Source organism: Lipophrys pholis, assembly GCF_963383615.2.
Source record: "Lipophrys pholis genome assembly, chromosome: 1".
Lineage (NCBI taxonomy): Eukaryota > Metazoa > Chordata > Actinopteri > Blenniiformes > Blenniidae > Lipophrys > Lipophrys pholis.
In genome coordinates, this window is record NC_137635.1 from 12,006,757 (window position 1) to 12,029,028 (window position 22,272).

General features: G+C 45.5%; 1 protein-coding gene across 3 annotated transcripts; it reads left to right on the plus strand.

Moving 5' to 3' along the window:
• Window positions 1–578: 578 nt before the first annotated feature.
• Window positions 579–22,050, plus strand: LOC308114601 (neurabin-2-like; the record flags this gene model as incomplete). Of its 3 annotated transcripts, XM_080471631.1 has the most annotated exons (11): window positions 1,051–1,464; window positions 1,739–3,170; window positions 14,167–14,299; window positions 15,472–15,592; window positions 15,677–15,781; window positions 17,264–17,396; window positions 18,821–18,973; window positions 19,058–19,111; window positions 19,195–19,424; window positions 19,541–19,637; window positions 20,999–22,050. In XM_080471631.1, exons 2-11 carry the CDS (start codon window positions 1,794–1,796, stop codon window positions 21,047–21,049), a joined length of 2,454 nt encoding a protein of 817 aa, XP_080327757.1. In that variant the 5' UTR covers window positions 1,051–1,464; window positions 1,739–1,793. The 3 variants fall into 3 exon arrangements, with proteins under 3 accessions (XP_080327756.1, XP_080327757.1, XP_080327758.1); XM_080471630.1 differs by having other exon boundaries at window positions 579–3,170; XM_080471632.1 differs by lacking the exons at window positions 19,541–19,637; window positions 20,999–22,050 and having other exon boundaries at window positions 1,328–1,464; window positions 19,195–19,428.
• Window positions 22,051–22,272: the final 222 nt, after the last annotated feature.

Here is a 22,272-nt window from a genome sequence, read left to right on the forward strand (position 1 = left end):
TACTCAAAACAAATACAACTTAGTTATCGTTGGATTCATATCTGCAAGGAGGGTTTTTTTTTTGTTGTTGCTTGAATATATAAACTGAAATCCTTTAAGGACATTTTTAACCAGGTCACCTCTTGTAAACCATAATAAGTTAATGAGAGAAAAGACGTGTTGAAATACACTTGTGGAATGAATTTTATCGTGTATAAATAATATATGCTGGTTCTTCCATATATCTTAACAATCTTATATCTACCTTTGAATAACATCCCGGGTTATTATCTTCCCTCGTGCCCTGCAAAGAGTTAATAATGAAAAGTAGTTTTAGCAGGGTGTTTTTTTTTTTCACTTTTGTCCCAATCAGAGGTGTTTGCATGCAAACGGAGTTCATAGTAAAGTTACAGGAGAAAAGCTACAACTAATGCACATCCTGTTCAGGGCTGATCTGCTCACTTGTCCTCCAGTGTGAACCTTCAACTATTTTAAGACAATGTGCTTGATATGGTAAATAGACCATAAACATAAAAAAAAAAGAAAAGCAGCGTGTGTTGCTCTTTGTGCGCAGTGAGTGAAGCGGCTGTGACCTTGCAGAGGGAACTCGGCCTGCGTGTTGCAGGTTGATCTCCTTAAAAAGGGAAATGCTTTGTCTACTTTCTAATCTCCACACTGAGCGTGAGATGCAGAAACAGGAAGTGGCTACAATGTAGCCCGTCAAGAACGGAAGTGTCTGATTGGTCACCCGGGTTTGACGTCATGAGGCGTCACTGGGTCCTCGCGCCCGCCGGGTATCGCGCAGCTCTTCTTCAATTCATACAGTTTTGTTTTCAAGCTCAGGCACAGTCACAATTTTTTCTTTTTTTAAATATCTATTTTTATAAAAAGCGCCTCCCTTGGAGGTTCCAAGAGCTGCAAGAAAAATCCAGTGACTTTTCTTTTTGAGATTTGAGGATATCGTAATAAAGTTTTTTTGTTTTTGTTTTTTCCATGATGAGTGCATTGCGGTGATGCAGATTTGGCCCCAGCATTGTCTGATTGACATGTGAATTTATTTCCCCAGGAAGTGAGCAGGAAGGTGAGAAAAATAAATGATAGACGTGGTTATCACAGATGAGAAACATAAATTACAGATGTGATTATCGCATAGGAAAAACATAAATGAGGGATGTTATGATCACATATCAGAAACATTAGAAATGTGGGACGTGATTATCACAGATGAGAAACAAATCAGGGATGTGATTATCACCTATGAAAAACATTATGGAGAGGGCTGCGATGAGAAACATGTATGAGGTCTGTGATTATCGGGGCTCATGCCGCTGAGCCATGTGTCAGACGGGCAGGAGGACCCGGGGCGCGCGGCTCCGTGCAGCCGCAGCAGCAGCAGCAGCCGTCCGCCGCTTCAGAGGACCAGAAATCTGCAGCTCACAGAATGAAGAGATCAAAATGATGCTGCCTGGAAAAAGGGATTAAAACGTAAGCAATCTGTCGTCCGCCGCAGTCGAGCCGCTGCGTGTCGTCCTGTGCGGGTGTTTTGTGAATGAGCGCTGCGGTTCGTCTGGGGATGGATGGGTGAGGTTTGCGTCTTTGGAGCTCGCAGCGCGCTCATGACAGATGCATCGTGCCGCTGACTCTCTCCGCCGCCGCACTAGACGAGCTCTGCAGCGGATGCGGGCAGGCCTTTAATGCGATCTGCTGTTTGTGTTTCTCCCCCATCTGCCGGGATCGTCTGGGTCGCGGCTACACGCAGATTCCAGAAGGGAGACATGCCGTCGCTGAGCATCCGTCGCGACGCCTGACCGACCATGATGAAGACCGAATCCACATCCAAGAGCACCGGCTCCACGCTCCGGAGCCCATCCCCGCACAGGAACGCGTACGAGGCGGGGATGCAGGCCCTGAAGCCCGTCAAAGACAGCGCCGCCAACGGGGACATGCAGGATGGCCCCCGGGGGCGCAGGTACGGCTCCAACGTGCACCGGATCAAGAACATGTTCCAACAGATGCAGACCACATCCCCGGCCGAGGCGGAGGGGGAGGACCCCACCAGGACCGGGGAGAAGTCGGTGCGCCTGTCCCTGCCCAGAGCCGGTAGTCTGAACGAGAACGTGGACCACAGCGCGCTCCTGAAGCTCGGGTCCACCGTGTCCGAGCGCGTCAGCAAGTTTGACCCCAAGTCCGAGAACGGCCACCAGCGGGCCTCCTCGCCCAGCTACTCCAAGCTGCAGGAGACCCGCCGCATCTTCGAGCAGCAGCAGGAGAGGCAGCTGCAGGAGAGACAGCAGCAGGAGAGGCAGCACCAGGAGAAGCTGAGCACCACCCGGGTGCTGCTGAAGACCGACAAGGCCTCCAGCTTCCAAGAGGGCAGGCTGGACGTGGTTGCCCGCTTCAACGGCAGCACCGAGTCCCTGGACAGCCTGGACACCAGCGAGGCGGTGTCCCCCACCGTCAGCCAGCTCAGCGCCGTGTTTGAGAGGGCGGCCGAGCTCCGGAACAACCTCCACCGGCTCTCCTCCACACCGCCGCTACCCTCCCGGGGGGTCAGCGCCAAGGTGGGGGTGCTGAACTCCAAGATCATCACCAAGAGGGTCAGTGCCTTTGCGTCAGGCTACCAAGATGAAGACATGAGCAATCAGAAGGGCCCCAGAGGAAGGGTGACCCCTCCATCCGATAGCATTAACGGGGATCAGCGCGTCCTCCTATCCTCTGGACTCTCCAGTAATGTAGGAGAGTCAACCCAGAACGCTGAAAAGACTGTCTCGGATGCAGGCGTCGAGGCCAAAGCTGAGGTCCAACCTGATGAGTATTATGGGGCCAAGGAGCCCAGAAGCACAGCACAACAGGAGGACAGCCGCATCTCTGTGGAGAACGGAGAAACGGTCGCCGAGAAGCAGGGCTCTCCAAAGGGCGGCGAGACGTTCAGGGCGGTGGGCGAGAAGGATGCCGAGGAGGAGGACGACAGGACTCTCAGAGACGACCTGTCGGGCCGCGACTCTGTGGATATCAGTACCTACAGCGCGGTGGGCGAGGACTACGGAGGGAGCCAGAAGGACGAGGAGGAGGAAGACGAGGAGGATGACCGCTATGAGCCCGAGTCCAGCTGTGTGGAGATTACTGGGCTGCCTGCGGAGGAGGACCCGCCCCCTTCCAGGAAGATCCGCTTCAGTGCGGAGCCCATCAAGGTGAGGAACAAAAATTGCCAATTCAAGTTGCACCGGTGGTGCAGCTCAACACATTCCTCCCCGATTAATCGTGCAGAGGTTCCCGAATGACCTTCAAGTCATCTATCTACCGGCACAGTCGTATAGCCGCTGCAGCTCTCAGCTGTTTGTTAAGGAACTCGGTCAGCTCGTGCTGGCGTCAGACTCATGCTGACATTTTGATTTTAACACGAGGCTTTGTACACTGCTAACACCCTCCTCCCAGTTAGCCTCCTGCTAATGGATGGTCCTGCATTCCTCTGTGCAGCGGCCGCGGCCCCAAAAGGGCCATGCTGTAGATACTTATCTGAAACACAGTGGGAGCTACTTCTGTAAATAAGTGCAGAGGGTGGAGGAACAGAAAAAAAGAAGGCCCACGTAATTATCCCTGTTATGAGAGAAGTGGATTCTCTGCTGCAGAAAATGAAAGGCCAGTGGACGGAGCATGGGGAGCTGGGCGAGGGATGGCGTGTGTTTGTGTGTTTGTGTTTGTGTGTGTGTGTGTGAGAGAGAGAGAGAGAGAGAGAGAGAGAGAGGACGACGACGACGACGACAGAGGAAGTGTGACACGACTGTGATCTCCTCCCGGGCCAGTGAGATAAGAGAGCAGGACAGACGAAGAGGAGGAAGAGGAGGAGAAGAAAGAGTTGATTTAAAGTGTCTGTGTGTGTCTGGGGGTTGTGTAATGATCCGGAGGAGAGCATCAGATCCTCTGCAGCTCAGTGCTGCTGCTCTGCCTCCTGCTCGGAGGCATTCAGAGGCTTCCAGTCCGACACCGTACACCACACACACACACACACACACACACACACACACACACACACACACACACACACACACACACACACACACACACACACACACACACACACACACACACACACACACACACACACACACACACACACACACACACACACACACACACCTCACAGAAAGCTTTCTCAGCTCCTGTCCCATATCCAGAGAGTCCAGACTCAAGCTGCTATTGCTCTCTTTTATTTTCTGCACATCGCCCACAAGCACTTTGGTAACAGAGTTTGATAATACAACATTCAGAGCTAAAAATAAGGCGGTGTGCTCAAAAAGCATTCTAGCAACAACTCCTGAAACCTCCCTCGAAAAGAGTTTATGACAAATACTCATGCAAGTTCATTTAGGGATAAATCGCAGGCTTCGACTGATTCCTTCAGTGAAATGTTGAAAAGTACAACATTTCACAATTTATAGAAAGAAAGAAAATTCTTGATATTGTGTCACCCCGACCTTTTGAATTCCTCCTTTCGTTGGTATTTCAGCATCTTTTTTCGAGGCGTTTCCTGTGAAAACGCATCATTTCTGTTTTTCCTCCCTTTCGGAAACGTTTCGCGTTTACACGGCAACGTTTTTGAAAACGATGTCCGTTTACAGAGCAATGGCAGAAAAACTGAAAACGATGTTGTTGTTTTTTTTGTTTTTGTAATGGGACCACACACATGCGCGCGGAGAACAATATGCTCAAAACTTTAACAATGGGACGGACGAAACAACTAGTTACCACGGTCATCTTGCGAATGTACTTCAGCAGTGTTTCTGCCCTAGTGATCCCAGAAAATTGCGTTTTCTCCCGTTAACACAGAGTCAGAGTTGCAGCGTTTTCAAAAAGCTCCACCTATGGAGCTTTTCTCAAAGAAGCTGCCTTGAGCACCTGTTGGAGCGCTGAGCGTCGTGTAAACGGTCACCCAAAACGCTACAAAAGTCTGTCGTGTAAACAGGGCCCAAACAGTTTCCCTTGTACTCCACAACGTCTCTTCATGTATGATTATGGCTCGATTTCCATCAGCCCTGTTTTAACATCATATAGTTCACATGACTCCTGTCCTCCATGAATATTACTAGACATACTGTTCAGCGTCACAATTAGCAAGTATTAAAACCTTTAAAAGAAGAGAGCTAATCCTGGAAGCCACTGCTGAGATGCTCATACACATACCCTGAAGATGCTATGAAGCGTCTATAAATAATGCATGAGCTTATTATTGACAACGTACAGTCGGAGTACAGGAACACGAAGAATGTGTCATTTTGTCTTGGTGACATGAAGGTTGGAAATGAGGAGGGAACACTGTGATGTCATCTGCTCTGATGGAAATCTGAATTAGGTTGTAGAATAGTGTTCAGATAGTATCAGTGTGGCCTTTGTTATGGAGATTGATGCGGGTGCTGGATGAGAGTAACGGTGGGGGGGGGTTTGAGGTCAAATAGGAGGGGCCTTATTAGGCAGCTCAAATGTCATGCCACTGCATAAGTGGAAGCTCTTAAGTTGCACACAGTCTCTTTTTTTCTTTTTCTTTTTCTAAACAGGAAGTGTCCATTTTTAGTGCATATTTCCCCTCTGAGGAACATTTCAGCTGTTGGCCACAATTTTAGTCTTGTTGCAGCGAAGCTCCTCTGTCTTTCTGTCTGTTTATCTCCCTGTCTCTCTGTGTCTTTGGATCGAGTTGACACCAGACTCTTTTGTTTTGCTCCTCCTGACACTCTCTCCTCTCCTCCTTTCGCTCTTTGTCGGCGTTCTGCTGCTGTCAGTAAAAATAGCCGTCGCATTGTTCTCGTCACAGACGTCCTGCGTTCTCTCAGCCTCTTCGCCGAGCGCAGGAAGCCGCCTCTCATGTCTTATTTAGTCCTTTCGCTTGTTTGTTTTGGCTTCGTTTTGGTGTAGTTCGTAATGTTGCCCCGTGGCTTGTTGTGATTTTTAATTATTCATCCCATTGTGTAAGGAGAGCTTTTCGTTAGAAAATAATAAAACCAAAAAAAACCCCAAAAGAGATAATCTCTATGCTGGATTTGTGCTGTGTTCCCTCCAAACCAGAAATAATCTGATTTATTTTTCATGCGGCAGAATCACCTTGCTCACTCATCACTTCCACTTCTTCTAGCCCCTCCCGCCCTTTGCCACACACACACACACACACACACACACACACACACACACACACACACACACACACACACACACACACACACACACACACACACACACACACACACACACACACACACACCTATGATTTTCTTTCTCAGTGTATTATTACCACAAACACGGGCTGTTCTCACATTATCGTGAACTGAAGCAGTAGACATTCGGAGGAGAAACTGCAGTTTTTTTACCTCAAACTGCACATTAACAGACGGACAGAGGTGCACCAAGCTTTAAAGCGAACCCAACTCTGCTCAATATCTAGATGTCGCTTAATGAGAAGCAGCACAATTAGCGTCTACCCCCTGATCACAGTAAATGAATGTTTGGATCAGTCTGAAATGATCCAATCACGAAACAGACCAAATTCATCTGTTGACTCCACGTCTACATTCTGCGCGAGTCTGAATAGCTATTGTGGAGTGATTGTATGCTAGTTTCCAGATGAAGCTGGCAGTTCGTGTCCATTCCTGGTAAAGATACTCAAAACAACAAAGTTATCATGCATGCATCATGTGTAGTAATTTGGATTTGACTCATAGACTCTTGTTTACTCCTTTGCTGCCAAAACAGGGCCACAGTGGCCAGGTCAGCCACTAAGTGATGGCCCAGCCAGAGGTAAATACACCAGCATGCAGTATATCACTCTATCCTCAAACTGTCTACTACTCTGCCTACTCGCCCTGCACTGTTCTGTACAGTGGATATTACTCACAGCAAAGCAGACAGATCATCAACAAGGCCATGTTGTCCTACTTCTCAGTCCTACAGCAGTGGTTGTAGCAGTGGTGGAGGTGGTGTTGGTGGAAAGAGTAGTGGCGGTGGTGGTGGTAGAAGTGTTGGTGGTAAAGGTGGTTGTGGAGGCATTGGTGGTGGTGGTGGTGGCAGATGGAGTGGTGGTGGCAGTGGTAATAGAGGTGATGGTGGTGGAGCGATTGGTGGTGATGTAGACAGTGGTGGTAGATAGAGTGGTGGTGGTGTCGATGTAGAAGGAGTGGTTGTGGTGGTGGTAAATGATAAATGGATTTCACTTCTAGAGCTTCTCCAACCCTTGAGCGGCCCCCAAAGCGCTTTACATCGTTAATCACATTCACGCATTCACACACCGATGGAGGCGATGCATGGCGCTCAGTCCATCCATTGGGTGGTGGTGGTGGTGGTGGAGGAGGTGCTGACAGCAGAGGTTGCGGTAGAGGTGATGGCGGTTTTGCAAAGTGTTTTGTGTGACGTGCCCACTCGCTCTGGTTACTGCGACAAACCCTGTTATACAACGTCTCGCCGTCGACCGAGTGCTGTTTGGTCCAACCTGCCATCATGTTGTCAGACGCAGTCTGCAGTAATCTGCCAGAGTCCGGCAGCTCTGTCACCTTCACCCACATCACCCACGACTGGATCCTTCATGAGTGTGAATCCTTCTGTCGCATTCATGCCGCCACGACAATCAAGTGCAAACACCAAACCGGACATTTAAAGACGAATCAATTTGTCATTGCAATCAACACCCGGCATTCTGCAGTGCTGGACATTAATCTGCACAGGATATTCATTCAAAATATCATCCCTGAGAGTGTTGTCTGAGGATATTTATCTAGTTTATATGTATGTTTATGTGTATATTACGGTGTGAAACAGTCGTGTGTCTTTTATATATCAGAAAATATGTCAAGGTTAAAAGTGAAAAAAAAAAAATCATATTTAACCATTTCTAAAATCTCTCAAAATCAGATTTTGAGAGATTGGCTTCTTAATGTGAGTTAAACGTATAGAAATGCTGTGGAGGATTACAATTGTGATATAACTTGCTATAAACAAACTCAACAAAGACTTGAGTCAATCATGCTGACGTCTTCTAAATAACAGTGCTCTTTCTCTTCTTAGACCTGATTTGCATTCAGTTTCTCCTGATTATTATCATTTCTGAAAATCGCATGCTCGTCTGCAGTTCCTACCTGCAGCGTATCAGAAGTGAAGGAGCCGTTGAATGTGCAGTTTTTTTGGGGTCATTTTTCTCGACCTCTGTATTTGTGGTCCGTTGCCACTTGGTGCGATTTAATGATATATAATTGAATGTTTCACATTCTCTCATCTGAAGGTCCCATTCGTGTCATCAGGACTTATTTCTTCTAAATGTTCATATTTACTGTTGATCGTTTAAATCAGGGCTGTCAAACACATTTCAGCCCGAATTTCGTCTCGAGTGGATCAGATGCGTGAAATAGTGCCATAGTAAGTTTAAATTTGAACTTTAAAGGCTAATGTTAGTTTGCCATCTTTCGTGGCAGCATCACTGATACCTCAGCTCGATTATCCGTGTTGAAATTAGTTTTGATGTTTTCTTTTGAGATTTTTACAATTTGCTTGGTGGTTTGCCTGGATTGGAGCCGGTTTTCACCCACGGGCCTTATGTTTGAAGGCCCCTGATCTAAAAGGACTTAAATCAATAAAATTATGCAGAATCAATGAAAAGGGAATAAAAAGGTGGGATTTGCTGAGAGGGGGGAGGGAGAGGTGAATTCCATCTTCCCCGCAGAGATTTAAAGCAAACATTGTCAGATTAAAGTAAACTCAGTAAAGCTTCTCACACGTGACTTTAGTTCACTATCTTTTTCTCAAAATGGAACATAGAATTTTCACAGAATCCATTCATTTTGTCTGTATTTCATCTAGTGCACCGATTATTCCCCCAATTCTTGGAAAACGTCCTTTCCTTTGCTTTGAAAATATATATTTGTAAGAATGAATGAAGCGTGTAAAATACAATCTATAAATCATCAAGCATCAGTGGACGCAGGAATCCTTTTAATTTATTACATTTTGTGATAGTATGCTGTGAATATATATGAGGAGATGATTATGAATTATTGAAACTATACATAAACTATAATGCATTATTAATTCACATAATAAACTAGGCACAAGAAGTAGGAACATTATTGGTAAGTAATTTGTGTTGGAAGTGCTTCGGCACATTTTTATAGAGCATGCATTTGTGGGATGAGCAGCAGCTCTCCGGTGGGGTCAGTTTGGTAAAGCGTCTCTGACGGTGTTAAATAGCCTTTTGGTGGACTTTTCATTGAGGTTGAAAGATTGGAGCATACTCAATCCACTTATGCACAGTGTGGCTTTCCAACAGCACAAGATTTACTGGCATTTAGAATGGTTATGATAGAATCGAACCCAACACACTTCTCTTACTTTCAGCCTTTCAAGACGCAGATTGGTTGAGAATCTGCTTCTCTGTCATTTGCCACAATGTGTGGCCTCCCTTGAAAACAAAAATTCACACCCTACAATGCATTTGCAGGAATCTCTGGACGCTTGACGGTATTTTGCACCAGAGGGTTCCGTGAAAATTGCCTTCATGTTGAGATTGCAGCAGTTTTCGGTTGTAATGCGAAAATACAGACATTTTCATCACATATACTCTGCGCTACAAAAAAGAAAAAACTTTTAAGTTTAGATTTAAAGGTTACTATGACACTATTTTTCCGATCCGGCCCACATGAGGTGAAATTAGACTGAATGTGACCCCTGAACTGAAATGGGTTTGACACATCTGTGGTAAAGACTGGTTTGTGTTATTGTATGATATTTATTTAGAAAGTTTTGTTTTCGTTTGCATGTATTTATTAATTTATTGGTTTGTTTGTATTTTACCAACTTTTCGCAAAAACTACTCACTCGAATTGCATGAAATTTCCAGGGATGATTTGTCATCATCCATGGACCAATCGATTGGATCTTGGGACGTTAACGGCGAACCATTTCTGAATAAATCCCCCAAAACTGCGAAAAAATTTCCCATACAAAGCGGATGAGAGGAGTTCACAGGAAATCAGCATCTGTTGCCATGGAGACGCTCCCTGCTCAGTGTTTCACACAGGGATGTTGCTACCTGACCTACCTAGTTAGCAGATATGTGCGCTAACAGCTACCATGCTAGCGATGCTAACTCGGTTCTGCAAACAAATGTGAGGTTGGCGAAGGTCTGCGCTCTACCGTGTGCCCGTTCTCGTTCCAATAATAGAACACATGAGAATTTTTTCTTTTTTTTTTCGTTCGTCTCAAACAATGAAGTGGCCCTCTGGTGGGTTTAAGACTCCCGGCTTGGTGTATATGTTTCAGATGCCTCATTAGAGTCGTGCAGTTGCGCCGCCTGACCCTGTTCTGGTCCTGCCCCTCCACCCCTCCCCACCACGCCCTTGGGGGGGTCAGCGCTAAGCCCTAACAGGACTGCGGACCAAGACTGCCCTGCCAAAACAGAAAGAGCTTTGGAAAGATGAACTCATCATATCCACTTTATTGGCCCGGGAAAGCACGTCACCGCTCTCCGTCTGCGTGCCGCACATCTGGGAGCTGGATTAACCGCCTATTTTAGGGGGATTTGGAAGCAATTTACCTGCCACTTGTTCAACTGGGGCCTGAAGGGAAAGAAATTAATGTCATTAAGAGTAAAAGTACCACATATGCTTCATTAAGCAGCTTCATTAAGCATCAAACACCTTTTTTTTTTTCTCTCATGTTATCTTTGTAATCACCTGATCGACTGAGAACCTGTTTGAAATGTGCTGAACTGCACGCTCAAGCAGGAGATCCCACTTTGTCTGCGTTCTGTGGGTGATTTACCAACAATAACAGCACGAGTCACAGCAAACAGGAGCGTTGAAATAAGTAACTTTTAGGCTTTAGATCTTTAGCCAAAACCGGCTTACAAGAGACAAGCAAATTGTAAAAAAAACGAAACTTTTTTTTTTTTAAACTACTTTCTTAAGAGTAGTGGAGACAACATAACACTGTCTGAGACCCGAGGTGAAATATTGGTGACGCTGCCATGAAAGAAAGCAAAATAGCATTAGTCTCAAAGCCTTGCTGTCAGGGTGAGTTTGAAAAAACAAGCATAATCCCACGGCTCATGGAGAAGTTTTTATTTTTTTAAACATTTCACTCTATTATGCACCAGAACTTTTCATTAAAATTGCATTTATCATGAGATTGTTGTAAATTTGAGTTGCAATTGTTTTGTTTCTGGAAAAATATTTTCATTTTTTGTCACGTTCACTCTATGCACAACATAGAAAAGTTCAAATTTAAAGGTTATTGTGGCACTATTTCACTTATATGTGAGTGTGTGTGTGTAGAACAGGTCACCTGGATAAAAGGACACAGCTGATATAGTTGCGACACTTCATATATGCATGTAAAAATGATTTTGCGCAGGAGGCACACGCTTTTTGTGTTATTTAGCGCCGGTCCTCAGTACTTCCTGTTCACGGATCTGCAACGTCAAGTTTATTTTAGCCCTGCAGTGCTTCATGTGGTAGAACCTTAAAGATTCTACCATGAGAGATGACAGAGGAATAGTGCGGTGGAACGCAGAACACGGAGCGAGTGGAAAACACTTTCTGTTGAGGAAAACCACCTCCACACATCCCATCGGCTGAAGCCAGAATTAGATGTTTTTAGAGTGAGGAGGGAAAGAAACACGGCAGTGGATGTCGTGTGTGTGTGTCTGTTGGGGTGGGGGGGGAGCCACACCGCCTTGACTTTATAATGTGGTAGTCGTGACTTTCTGGTTGCTTTTTGCTGCCTCTCACAGTCCCCATTCCAGAAGTGTGTTAGCTGGCGAGTGGCTGCCCATACGGCTTTTGTAGGACGTCCCAGTGGAGGACGGAGGAGCGGGAGGGGGGGGGGGGTTTCCTGACCATCTGTTAGCTCCTCTGACCTACTATCTGCCACAACTGGAGCAGCATTTCACCCCCACCCGCCCGCCCCTCCTTTAATCCCAATGTTTATCTCTCAAAGACAGCCGCTCACCGCTCGGGGAGTTTACCAACTGCTCCACGTGTTGTGGCGACGCCGCGGTCAGAGATCATCTCATCCTCATCTATAAGGAGGCAGAAAGTCAAGGAGAAAGTGACCAGTGACTTCTGGTCCAGGACACCGGATGTGTCCGAATTTCCCACGGCCGTTTCGCCTCAACCTGCTCGATATCGAGACACATCGCGGGGTTAAAAAAAAACAAAACAAAGGGTACCTCGAACCGCCAGCCGTGGCCTCTCGTCATTTAACTCAAGGAGCGGAACGCGGCCACGTGAAAGTGTCGCCGTGCGGCAGACGGCTGCTGTTTTATGCACACTGCAAACAGTGTGATCCACATTGGCTTAATCCCTCTAAATACAAAGGTAACCTAAATCAAAAGCCATTAGACTTCCGTGCTGCTGCCATGCTCTCTGGCTACTGCACCATTTAGGTTCACTGGGCTTTTTTCTTTTCTTTTTTTTAAACATTAAATACACATGCATGTACAATCTGTTGTGAGACAGTGAATGAAAATTCACTTCACATCATCACTTCAATCCCCCCACGAGGGGCCAATCCAATCCGGCCAAACCAAACAAAAACAACAAGCAAATTGTAAAAAATTCAGAGAAAATATTGATTTTTAAGGACATTTCTTAAGAGTGGTGACATAACACAACACTGAGACCTGAGCTGAGATATCAGTGATGCTGCCATGAACGATGGGTACCTCGCCGCTAGATGACTCAAAGCCAGGCTGTCAGGGTGAGTTCGTCCATGCATAACAGATAGTTACTCTGGTGCCGCTTCATGCTGGTCTGCTTCTGGTTTACAGGAATACAGTATGTGTTTGCATTGCACTATTTAAACCAGTTGATATGGAGTGTTTTTGACATCGTGCCGTTTCACCAGCTAAACCAGCAAAGACCAGTCTAAACCAGGAAGTGAATATTCAGCTCTACGTTGGTGTTTTGCGGCTTGTGATGACAGCGATGCCGCTTTAGCAGAGAATATACCGGAGTCTATTATTTTGGGTTCGGTCAGCCTAAAAGTAGAAACAGAAGCGTGCACAGTGTTCAATGATGCCTGAAAATACAATGATCCTGAATACATCAGAGGAAGGAGGGGCTTGTCGCCTTTCAGAGGAACTGTCAGAACTGACAGGCTCTTTACTGTGCGGTTGCCACGGAGACGGGGCCCGTACTGTATTAACCGCCGAGCGGCAGTGAAGCGACGAGACGCCACTTTGTACCGCAGATGGAGAAAACTGTGTCGAGATGCGAGAGAGGTGCTCGGAGTGGAGCCACGAGAAGCTCGGGGAGAAAGTGTGAAAGTGTGAAAGGCGCAGAGGCCGCAAAGATGGTGGAGGGCGAAGTTAATAATATGAATCAAAAGAATGTGTGAAAAGGAGACGGTCCGGCTCTGAATGAGAGCAGCTAGCGGAGCGTGCAAGGTGCTGCATACATAATCACCTTGGAAGACTGAAAGTGAGGCTCTTAGAGATTCAGCTTACTGTGTGTGTGTGTGTGTGTGTGTGTGTGTGTGTGTGTGTGTGTGTGTGTGTGTGTGTGTGTGTGTGTGTGTGTGTGTGTGTGTGTGTGTGTGTGTGTGTGTAGCAGCTGCAGAGGGCCCCCATTAGCATGCTGGAGGTGGTTATGTAAACGCTCATGCTGTTGGACTGGACTGAATGTGGGAAGTTGAGCCCTGAAAACGGCCTCTGTCTGCCTCCATGAGAGCTGTGATTGATTCTCCCCGCCGGGGGTCTGGTGCGGATCACCGCTGGGAAGCGACGCGGCCTCGCAGGACCTCGAGGAAACCCTGCGGCCTCCTCGGCTGAAATCATTTCATTCTGTCTGCATTAGGAGTAATTGTACATCATTATCAACCTGCGCACCGGAAAGTCCTTCCACACACTTAAATTACATTCAGTGGAGAAATTTTGTCAAAATAAAGTAAAATTTGGGATTTAAACAGAGATTTTGACTCATTTATTTAATGCCAATTATTTGTTCGAAATAATTTGCTCTATCAAAATATATCAAATCTATATCTTTATATTAACACTTAAACATGACTTTGGTAGAAAATGTCTCTTTTGGTCTTTATTTGCCGATTGTTCTATTGTTTTTAACTTCAAGATCCTTTTAAAAATGACCTCTTCGATGCACCAGTAAACATTGACATGACTTTATATATTGACCCTCGGCCTTCGGCCCCCTTCAGGTGTTCGCCACCTACCCCAACGAGGACTACGACAGGCGCAATGAGGACGTGGACCCCATGGCGGCGTCGGCCGAGTACGAGCTGGAGAAGAGGGTGGAGAGGCTGGACCTGTTCCCCGTGGAGCTGGAGAAAGGTGAAGTCGCCACAGAACTCACAGATCTCAATGGTAGAAATGCTCATTTAAAAGGAATTATACTCGCAATACGCACTTGGATCGAGTCTTTATCTGCATCTTTAATGTGAAAAAACTCCCGTTGGGTTCTTCAGTCATCACCAGCTGCCCTCTGAAAACCATCCTGCCCCCCCGGGGCAGCAACACACTGATAGCGAGAGCAGAAGTGCTGCTTCTGCCCTCCGTCTTTCCTGAATGAGCCGCGACGCCAACATCCCCATTACGCTGCATTAATATATGAAGAGCAGGTTATACTTAGAGCTGTTTACATGGGAGGCCATATGTGACCATGATGAGGAGGAAGGAGGTGCAGACTGTGCACATCCACCTCAGGAAGACTCACAGTTCACTAAAACTGTGTTTTTGTTCACGCCAATTCACACGAAGGTCACACCTTCGTTTGTCGTCCACGATTAAAGAAGCTTTCAGAGCGATGACGGGGAAATAACTCCTGATCGTCATACTCCCACCAGGAAGCTCAAGCTCTGATTTAAGATCCTAAAACCGCTCTGGAATTCATTTCTCCGGACCATGTGGTTGATTTGCTGCAAATATATTTCTCTAGCAAGCCGAGAAAGAAAAACACGGCCAAAAGAAATGCATGTCAGAGCAGAGTGTTGTACAGAATCTGATTGGAACAGATTTCCCTCGTGGATTAAATCACGAAAAATCATGTTTTTATCTTTTATAAACAGACCGTTGATGTATTTAGTATAGACTTAGGGTTAGGTGTGTGTGTGTGTGTGTGTGTGTGTGTGTGTGTGTGTGTGTGTGTGTGCGTGTGTGCGTGTGTACGTGTGTGTCAGAGACAGTGAACAAGTGTGTGTGTGTTTCTCAGGTTTTTCCGTTTCAACATGTTTTTTGCACTTAAATCCAACATGTGAATAATAAAAGATGAAAGGACGAAATCAAAGCTCAAACGACTCGTTAAACTTTATTTTTAACTCTTTATCACTGTAACTTAGTTACATTAACTGAATATCTTCTGTCACAAACTAACTTTCTTTTTGGATTCTAGTAAAGTTTTTGACGTATTGAAAGTTTTATTTAAGCATATTTAACCATGATAATAACAATAATGATAAAAGTCTCATGACATGGCATCGGTAAACGTGGTCTGCTCTCTCTGTCAGATGGCGACGGGCTCGGCATCAGTATCATCGGGATGGGCGCCGGCGCCGACATGGGCCTGGAGAAACTGGGCATCTTCGTCAAGACGGTAACCGACGGCGGAGCGGCACACCGGGACGAACGGTGAGTTTCACCGAGCTCAGACTGAAGACGTGGCGAAGTGTGGCGCGGTGGGAGATATTCCTGATCCGTTCACGTCTCCTGCAGGATCCAGGTGAACGATCTGATTGTGGAGGTGGACGGGACCAGTCTGGTGGGAGTCACGCAAAACTTCGCCGCCTCCGTGCTCAGGAACACCTCAGGAACCGTCAAGTAAGAGAGCGCCGCTTTCCTGTTTTAACGCTTCTACATGGAGGAACCCCACAGATCGTCCTAATTTCTACTCTCTGCATGAAAGAAGAAACGTTTTGGGTCATCAAAGCTCAACTATCATCGCATCAAGCAGATTTCTGCCAACTTTATGGCCAAAACAGTCATTTTCAGCATTTTCCACCAAATGCTATATAAATGTTGTACTTGGATACAGAAACTGAGGTCGCATTGAAGTGTCATAGTTTAGATATATTCTATTATATTTTAAGTTTTTGGAGACATTTTTTAGAGATTTTTCCTTTTCGATTTTAGCTTCATTAGATTTTCAGCTGTTTTGCTTTTAGTCGCCGTGTTGCAGCAGTTTTAGATATAGTCGTGACTTTCAATGAAATGATTTGGACAAAAAGAACTCATGGTTCAGATTTCTAGAACTAAAGAATATCCAACATGTGGATCTTAGATAGGAAGCAAAGTTTTGCTGTTTACATGCATATCAATACCCGTTTATGGACTTCACACACGGGAAGAACATGCAAATTTCACACAAAGGACCATAAGACTGGAGCGCTCACCAATGTACACGGCCCCCCCCCCGACAGCTCACGAAACGTTTCTGACTCATCTCAAACCTCCTCACGATGAGGAAGCTCCCAGAGCAGTCCGTACAGTTTGTGGTTCTCTGGGTGCCTGAGCTGTGACCAGAACAGGTTTTCTCTCCGCTCTCCTCCCCCGAGAGACGGCTTCCTTTCATAGCTCGTCTGACACGCAGGGCCGGCTCTCCACCACATCCTGCCCGCGGCGCGCACGCACCAGACTCCAGATTTATGTCTCACGGCTCATGATTATATCCTTCCCTACCCAGACGCTGCCGTTGGAGATGTTTCTGAAGAAGATCGGCTACAAACGCAGTTATCGTGAAATGTCAAAACGCTGGAGTGCTATTTGCGGCTCTTTGGAGTTTCGGCGGCAGCGGCGGCGGCGGCTCCTCTTGTCATCTTAACTCATTCATAATTCAGGGCTTTCGAGCTGTTGTGGAGATCGGAGGCCTCACGATTATGAGTCCGCTGAAGGCCAATAGAGCTCAGACCTATTCATAAAAAATCATCCGAGCAGGACAGGAAGTGTGTTTGTGAGCATTTAATTACCCTTTTAGATTGAAAGGCTGCAGTAATAACCGTCTGTGGCGCCGTCTCTCACACACAGTCAGAAGACACTCTGCCGCTGTAGCTGAAGGAGATCAGATAGGATTTCGAGACGGTGTGTTTGGTCCTAAGCAGGAGGTTGTGCTCCGTCTTCAGAGAGCTTTAATGGAACTAGTGTGTTTTACATGGATGAGGCTCTGCTGCTCCTCCAGGAGAAAACATTCATGCTCCTCAGAGGTCGAGAGAAGAAGAAAAAGGCCAATATGTATAATTTAAATGATCCCACTCACCCAGCTCCTCTGCTCCTGGCGGGAACCGACGACTTTCTTCCTCCCGGCAGGTTTGTGATCGGGCGAGAGAAGCCGGGCGAGCAGAGCGAAGTGGCTCAGCTCATCCAGCAGACGCTGGAGCAGGAACGCTGGCAGAGGGAGATGATGGAGCAGAGATACAACCAGTACATGGAGGAGCAAGAGGTCATACACACACACACACACACACACACACACACACACACACACACACACACACACACACACACACACACACACACACACACACACACACACACACACACACACACACACACACACACACACACACACACACACACACACACACACACCTTCAGGATTACAGACTGCATCGGGATCATCGGGTACAGTCGTGAGCGTCTTTGTTGTGGTTTGTGTGTGTGTGTGTGTGTGTGTGTGTGTGTGTGTGTGTGTGTGTGTGTAAAGCCAAACTGCAATAAGCTCTGAAATGAGGACAAATCAGGATGACTGCTTTCTCTTTTTTTTCCTGTGCCTTCGTGTGGCTTTTTGCTTCGTCACTTGTGTGTCCGTCTCGGTTAAATTGGAGTGTGTGTTCAGAGACTGCCTGCATCTTCACCATCATCATCATCACCACCACCACCACCACCACCACCTTCATTATCATCATCATCATCGGAGGAAGATGCTCCATTCATAATCAGGCTGAAGACTCCTCACATGCAGGAGGTTGAACTGAAGGAGGCCGTGTGTGTGTTTACCACCATCTAGTGTCCATTAGGTGTCATAGCATGAACAACATAGTCTGGGAATTTTAACCAAATATGACAAAAGTAATCAACATTATTTACTGACATAAAGCAACAAAGCTTCTTTACTCGCCTGAGTAAAAGTAGAATAGTACAGAAGTGCTCCTTCATTCAAGCACATTGCCTCATACACACAGAAATTAAATTGTTGGCTTCATCATTAACACGCTTTTTTTTTTTTTTTTTGTCAGAAATAATGAATGAGTAGTGTATCATCACTTTAACTGACCAACAAATTGGAATAGGCTCAAGTTAAGGGCTTATTTATGCCAAAACATTCCAAATATGAGTAATATATGAGAAAAATCCGCAAAAATAACTAATCGAAACAACAAATGTATTCATTGCTACACAGGTCTTCTCAATTCCTTTCTTAGAAATTTATTCACGATTCAGAAAAACTTGATCTAAAACACCACAAATTCCTTTACGAGATTTTGAATTTTGAAACAGAAACATGAGTATGACTCTGATGTAATCTGATTACTGTCTGTTCCCATCAGCTTCTTCGATCCTGGATCATCTTCACAGACTAAAATGAGACGGTTTGATAAATGATACATAAATTTAATGTATTTGTATTGTATTGAAAAGTACAAATACTTGAATCAAGTATACACAAAAAGTGTAAATACTCTTGAGCCAATACTAAATCCTAAATGAGACTGATTTCTCCTTTGAAACTGCAAACTGGGGGAGTCAAAACGCCTCATCCAGCGGTTTTAATGCGTTTCCATCTCACCTTTAATGCTCCTCCACTCTTTCATTTCAGTGTTTCTCCAAGCCGAGCGATTGATCTGCTCCTTCCTTTCCCTGCAGGGAGGAGAATACGGCACGGACGAGGAGGAAGACGAGGACGAGGAGGCCAGCCCGCCGTATCCCAGCGCCATCGAAGTGTTCGAGCTGGCGGAGAACGAGGACCTGTCGCCTCTGGAGACCGACCCAGAGAAACTGGCACACAAATACAAAGAGGTGAGATCCCCCTCGTCCGGGAGGCGGTCTCCGTTTAATGGCAATTGTGACGCTAAAACCTTTTTTCTAATCCGTGTCCCGTAGCTGCAGATAAAACACGCCGTGACACAGGCGGAGATCCAGCAGCTGAAACGAAAGGTAGAGTCCACCCTGCAACGCTTGACTGTTGGAACCAGTAACTGGAATCGCGGGGGGGTAATAGATTACACACCCGTCCACAGCTGCACCACGCCGAGCAGGAGAAACAGCGCTGGCGGATGGACAAGGCCCAGCTGGAGCAGACGCTGCAGGAGAACAAGGAGCGCATGGAGAAGCTGGAGGGCTACTGGATGGAGGCGCAGAGCCTGTGCCAGGCGGTGGACGAGCACCTGAAGGAGACGCAGGCGCAGTATCAGGCCCTGGAGCGCAAATACAGCAAAGCCAAGCGCCTGATCAAGGAGTACCAGCAGAAGTAAGTCCGGCCGCTCCGTGGTGGTGGTGGTGGTGGTGGTGGGGTGTGGGGGCGTCGAGGGGACGAGGCGGAGCTCGGCGGTGCGATCTCAGCGGTGCCGTCTCTTCTCTCCGCAGGGAGATCGAGTACCTGAAGAAGGAGACGCAGCGCTGCGCGCAGGTCGGCGCCGAGGCCACGCTTCTGAAGGAGGAGTCGGGGCAGCTGCAGGAGCAGGTGGGGGTTCCGGATGAGTTCAGGACACAATTAACCTCAGGGTCGAAGAAAATAAGGTTGAAGTGACCGTCTGGGGTTTAAAAGCACAATATTTTCAATGTTCCAACGTCTAGTTATTGTCATGGCTGCACAGGCGGCAGACCCAAAACAACTATTTCCACTTGTCGATGACTTGTTTACTGGTTTAAAGCGAATAAAGAACGTACCAGGTTGTCCTATAGAAAGTTGGACATCTTTGTCTGAATTGTCAATTCCTGGTCTTGTGACAACTGTTTGCTCTCTCCCAACCTGTGCCTTCTTCCTGTGACCTTTGCCCTCTGACATGTGTCTCACTATCGCCATCAAGTGTCCAAATCACGCAAAAACAATTTTCTGCAACCCTGAAGCTTTCATTTAAATAATGCATAAATGAACATTTTTATCTTCATTTTTATTTATTTACAGACCAGAGTAATTTTCAAAATAACATATCTCTTGAATAGAAAAAGGCTTTAAAAAAAGGCCCAATTTCTAAAAATAATAGGATTATAAATGGAAGAAAACAAACAAACAAACCTGTTTAGTAATGAGATAAAATTGTTAAAATGTACTTCCTTCCTATAACTGCTCCCTGTACATAGTTTTTGGTGTGTTTTATTCAATTTCATCCTTTCTATGCTTGTATTAGCCACCGTTAAGTCTTGTACGTGTTAATATTTGAAATTACTTATTGAATTTTGATCCAGTCTTATTTGATATTCTACTTTATTTCTATAAATTCTGTGTGGAGCAACGCTTAAAGGACTTTACTTCTTTCTTTTCTATTTGAAATTGTCTAAAAAATGCTGGAAAAAATGGAAGAAACCACTAAAATCTGTTCCAGAAACAGCTGACAATGTAATGGAATGATTCAAAATCCTAAATTGTAATTGAAACTTCATAAATGCAACATCGGATTCATTTTTTTTAAACTACTGTATATATGAATCTTTAGAAGCTGCGTTAGTTTCATTTTAAATGTGAAATGTGTTTTGCGACTTGCAGGTAAATTTGATTTGGTGGAAAACCCCCAAATATGGCTCTTTTGTGCTTTTGTGCAGATCCCTGAAATAAACAAAATACTATATGTAGATAGATAAAAACACGATACTGTAAATAGTGTTCCACGAGGATCAGTGTTGGGACCTAATTTTATTTCTATTTCATTTGAATGAGATCTAATAAGTTGAAATTGATTGTATTTGTGGATGATACAAGATCATTTTGCTTGGGACCAGACTTTAAAGAATAGTTGATGGTGGTTTCAGGGGTTTGATATTAATAAGAGAGGTTATCGTTAGATGAAAATAAAACATTAATTACTCATTTCTCCTCTTTCTCAGGTGGCTGATCTGGAGTGCCGAGTGGAGGAGCTGAAATCTGAACCTTTATAAGCCCCCCCCCCCTGTTTTCCATCCAAAAGTCCCCGGGGACGGAGTGCAACTGTGGGACGAGCTCCAGGGAATCTCACAGTCTCCGTTTCTGCTTCTTAAGCCCACTTCTACATCATTTTCTCTCTCTCTTTTTTTTCTTTTCTTTTTTACAATTATCGGGAACACAAAGAGTTTTCTCATTACAAACAAGACTGTGGAGCTCTCGATGTTACTCTTCCTGTGTCATTTTCAGTATTTAATCCCTTAATTTGTGATTCGTGACGGACCAGGCTGTTTTTCTTTTTCTTTCTTTTTTCCAATTGCCCAAAAAAAAATCTAATTCCTTTCCTTTTTTTCTGCGTTTCGTGACCGTTTTTTTTTTTTTTTTAAATTTCTGACTTTGTACAGATGTGATACTGTGTGGTTTAACAAAGGGTTCGATTTGTAAAAAAAAAAAAAAAAAAAGTTTTAACGTGTATAACATTTAACATAATATAAGGTGATTGAGGGTCGTTGTATAGTCGAGGCGGTCGAAGACGCGCTGATTGTCATCGTGGTGCTTCGCTGGGGGACGTCTGAGAAACCTCGTACGGATCTTATCACGTAACCTTGAGCGCCACCTGCTGCCTACCTTTCAGAAGTGTTCGTGTGTGTTTGTTTTTTTTGTTTGTTTGTTTTTTTTAACACCTCTGGTTCCAACCCCTTCATCGTCTTTAAACGAAAAAACCAAGCCTCCACAAACTCCTGTGCCACAAACGACGACCGATCTCCTCTCTCTCCTCTCAAGTGGGTGTTGTCAAAGGACTCGTGTGACCGAATCTTAGTTAGGACTACTGACGTACGAAACGACGGAGTGGACCCGGGGACGTTTACCAGCAGCGGAACGAGCTCGTCTCTAAACCAGCAGCTGCACACGGAAACACACTGCCAGGTTTCTACCTGTTTCAGTTTACGCACACTTTAAAAACAAACAAAAAAACAAACAAAAAAAAAAAAGTCTCCTCGTGTCGACTGTCATACCAGTATGTTTGTATAGTTCAGGTCGGGACTGAAATATTTGAATTTTACTTAATATTTATAATATAGTCGAGTTGGGAAACATGAGCTGACAGAAAGGACAAAAACTGACAGAAGCAATGCAAAAAACGTAACGTTCAATAGACTTAAGTTATTCTGTGTCATGTTGAAGAAAAAATAAACGTAGATCTGGATGACTACAAAAGCTAAATTTATGACTTAATTGA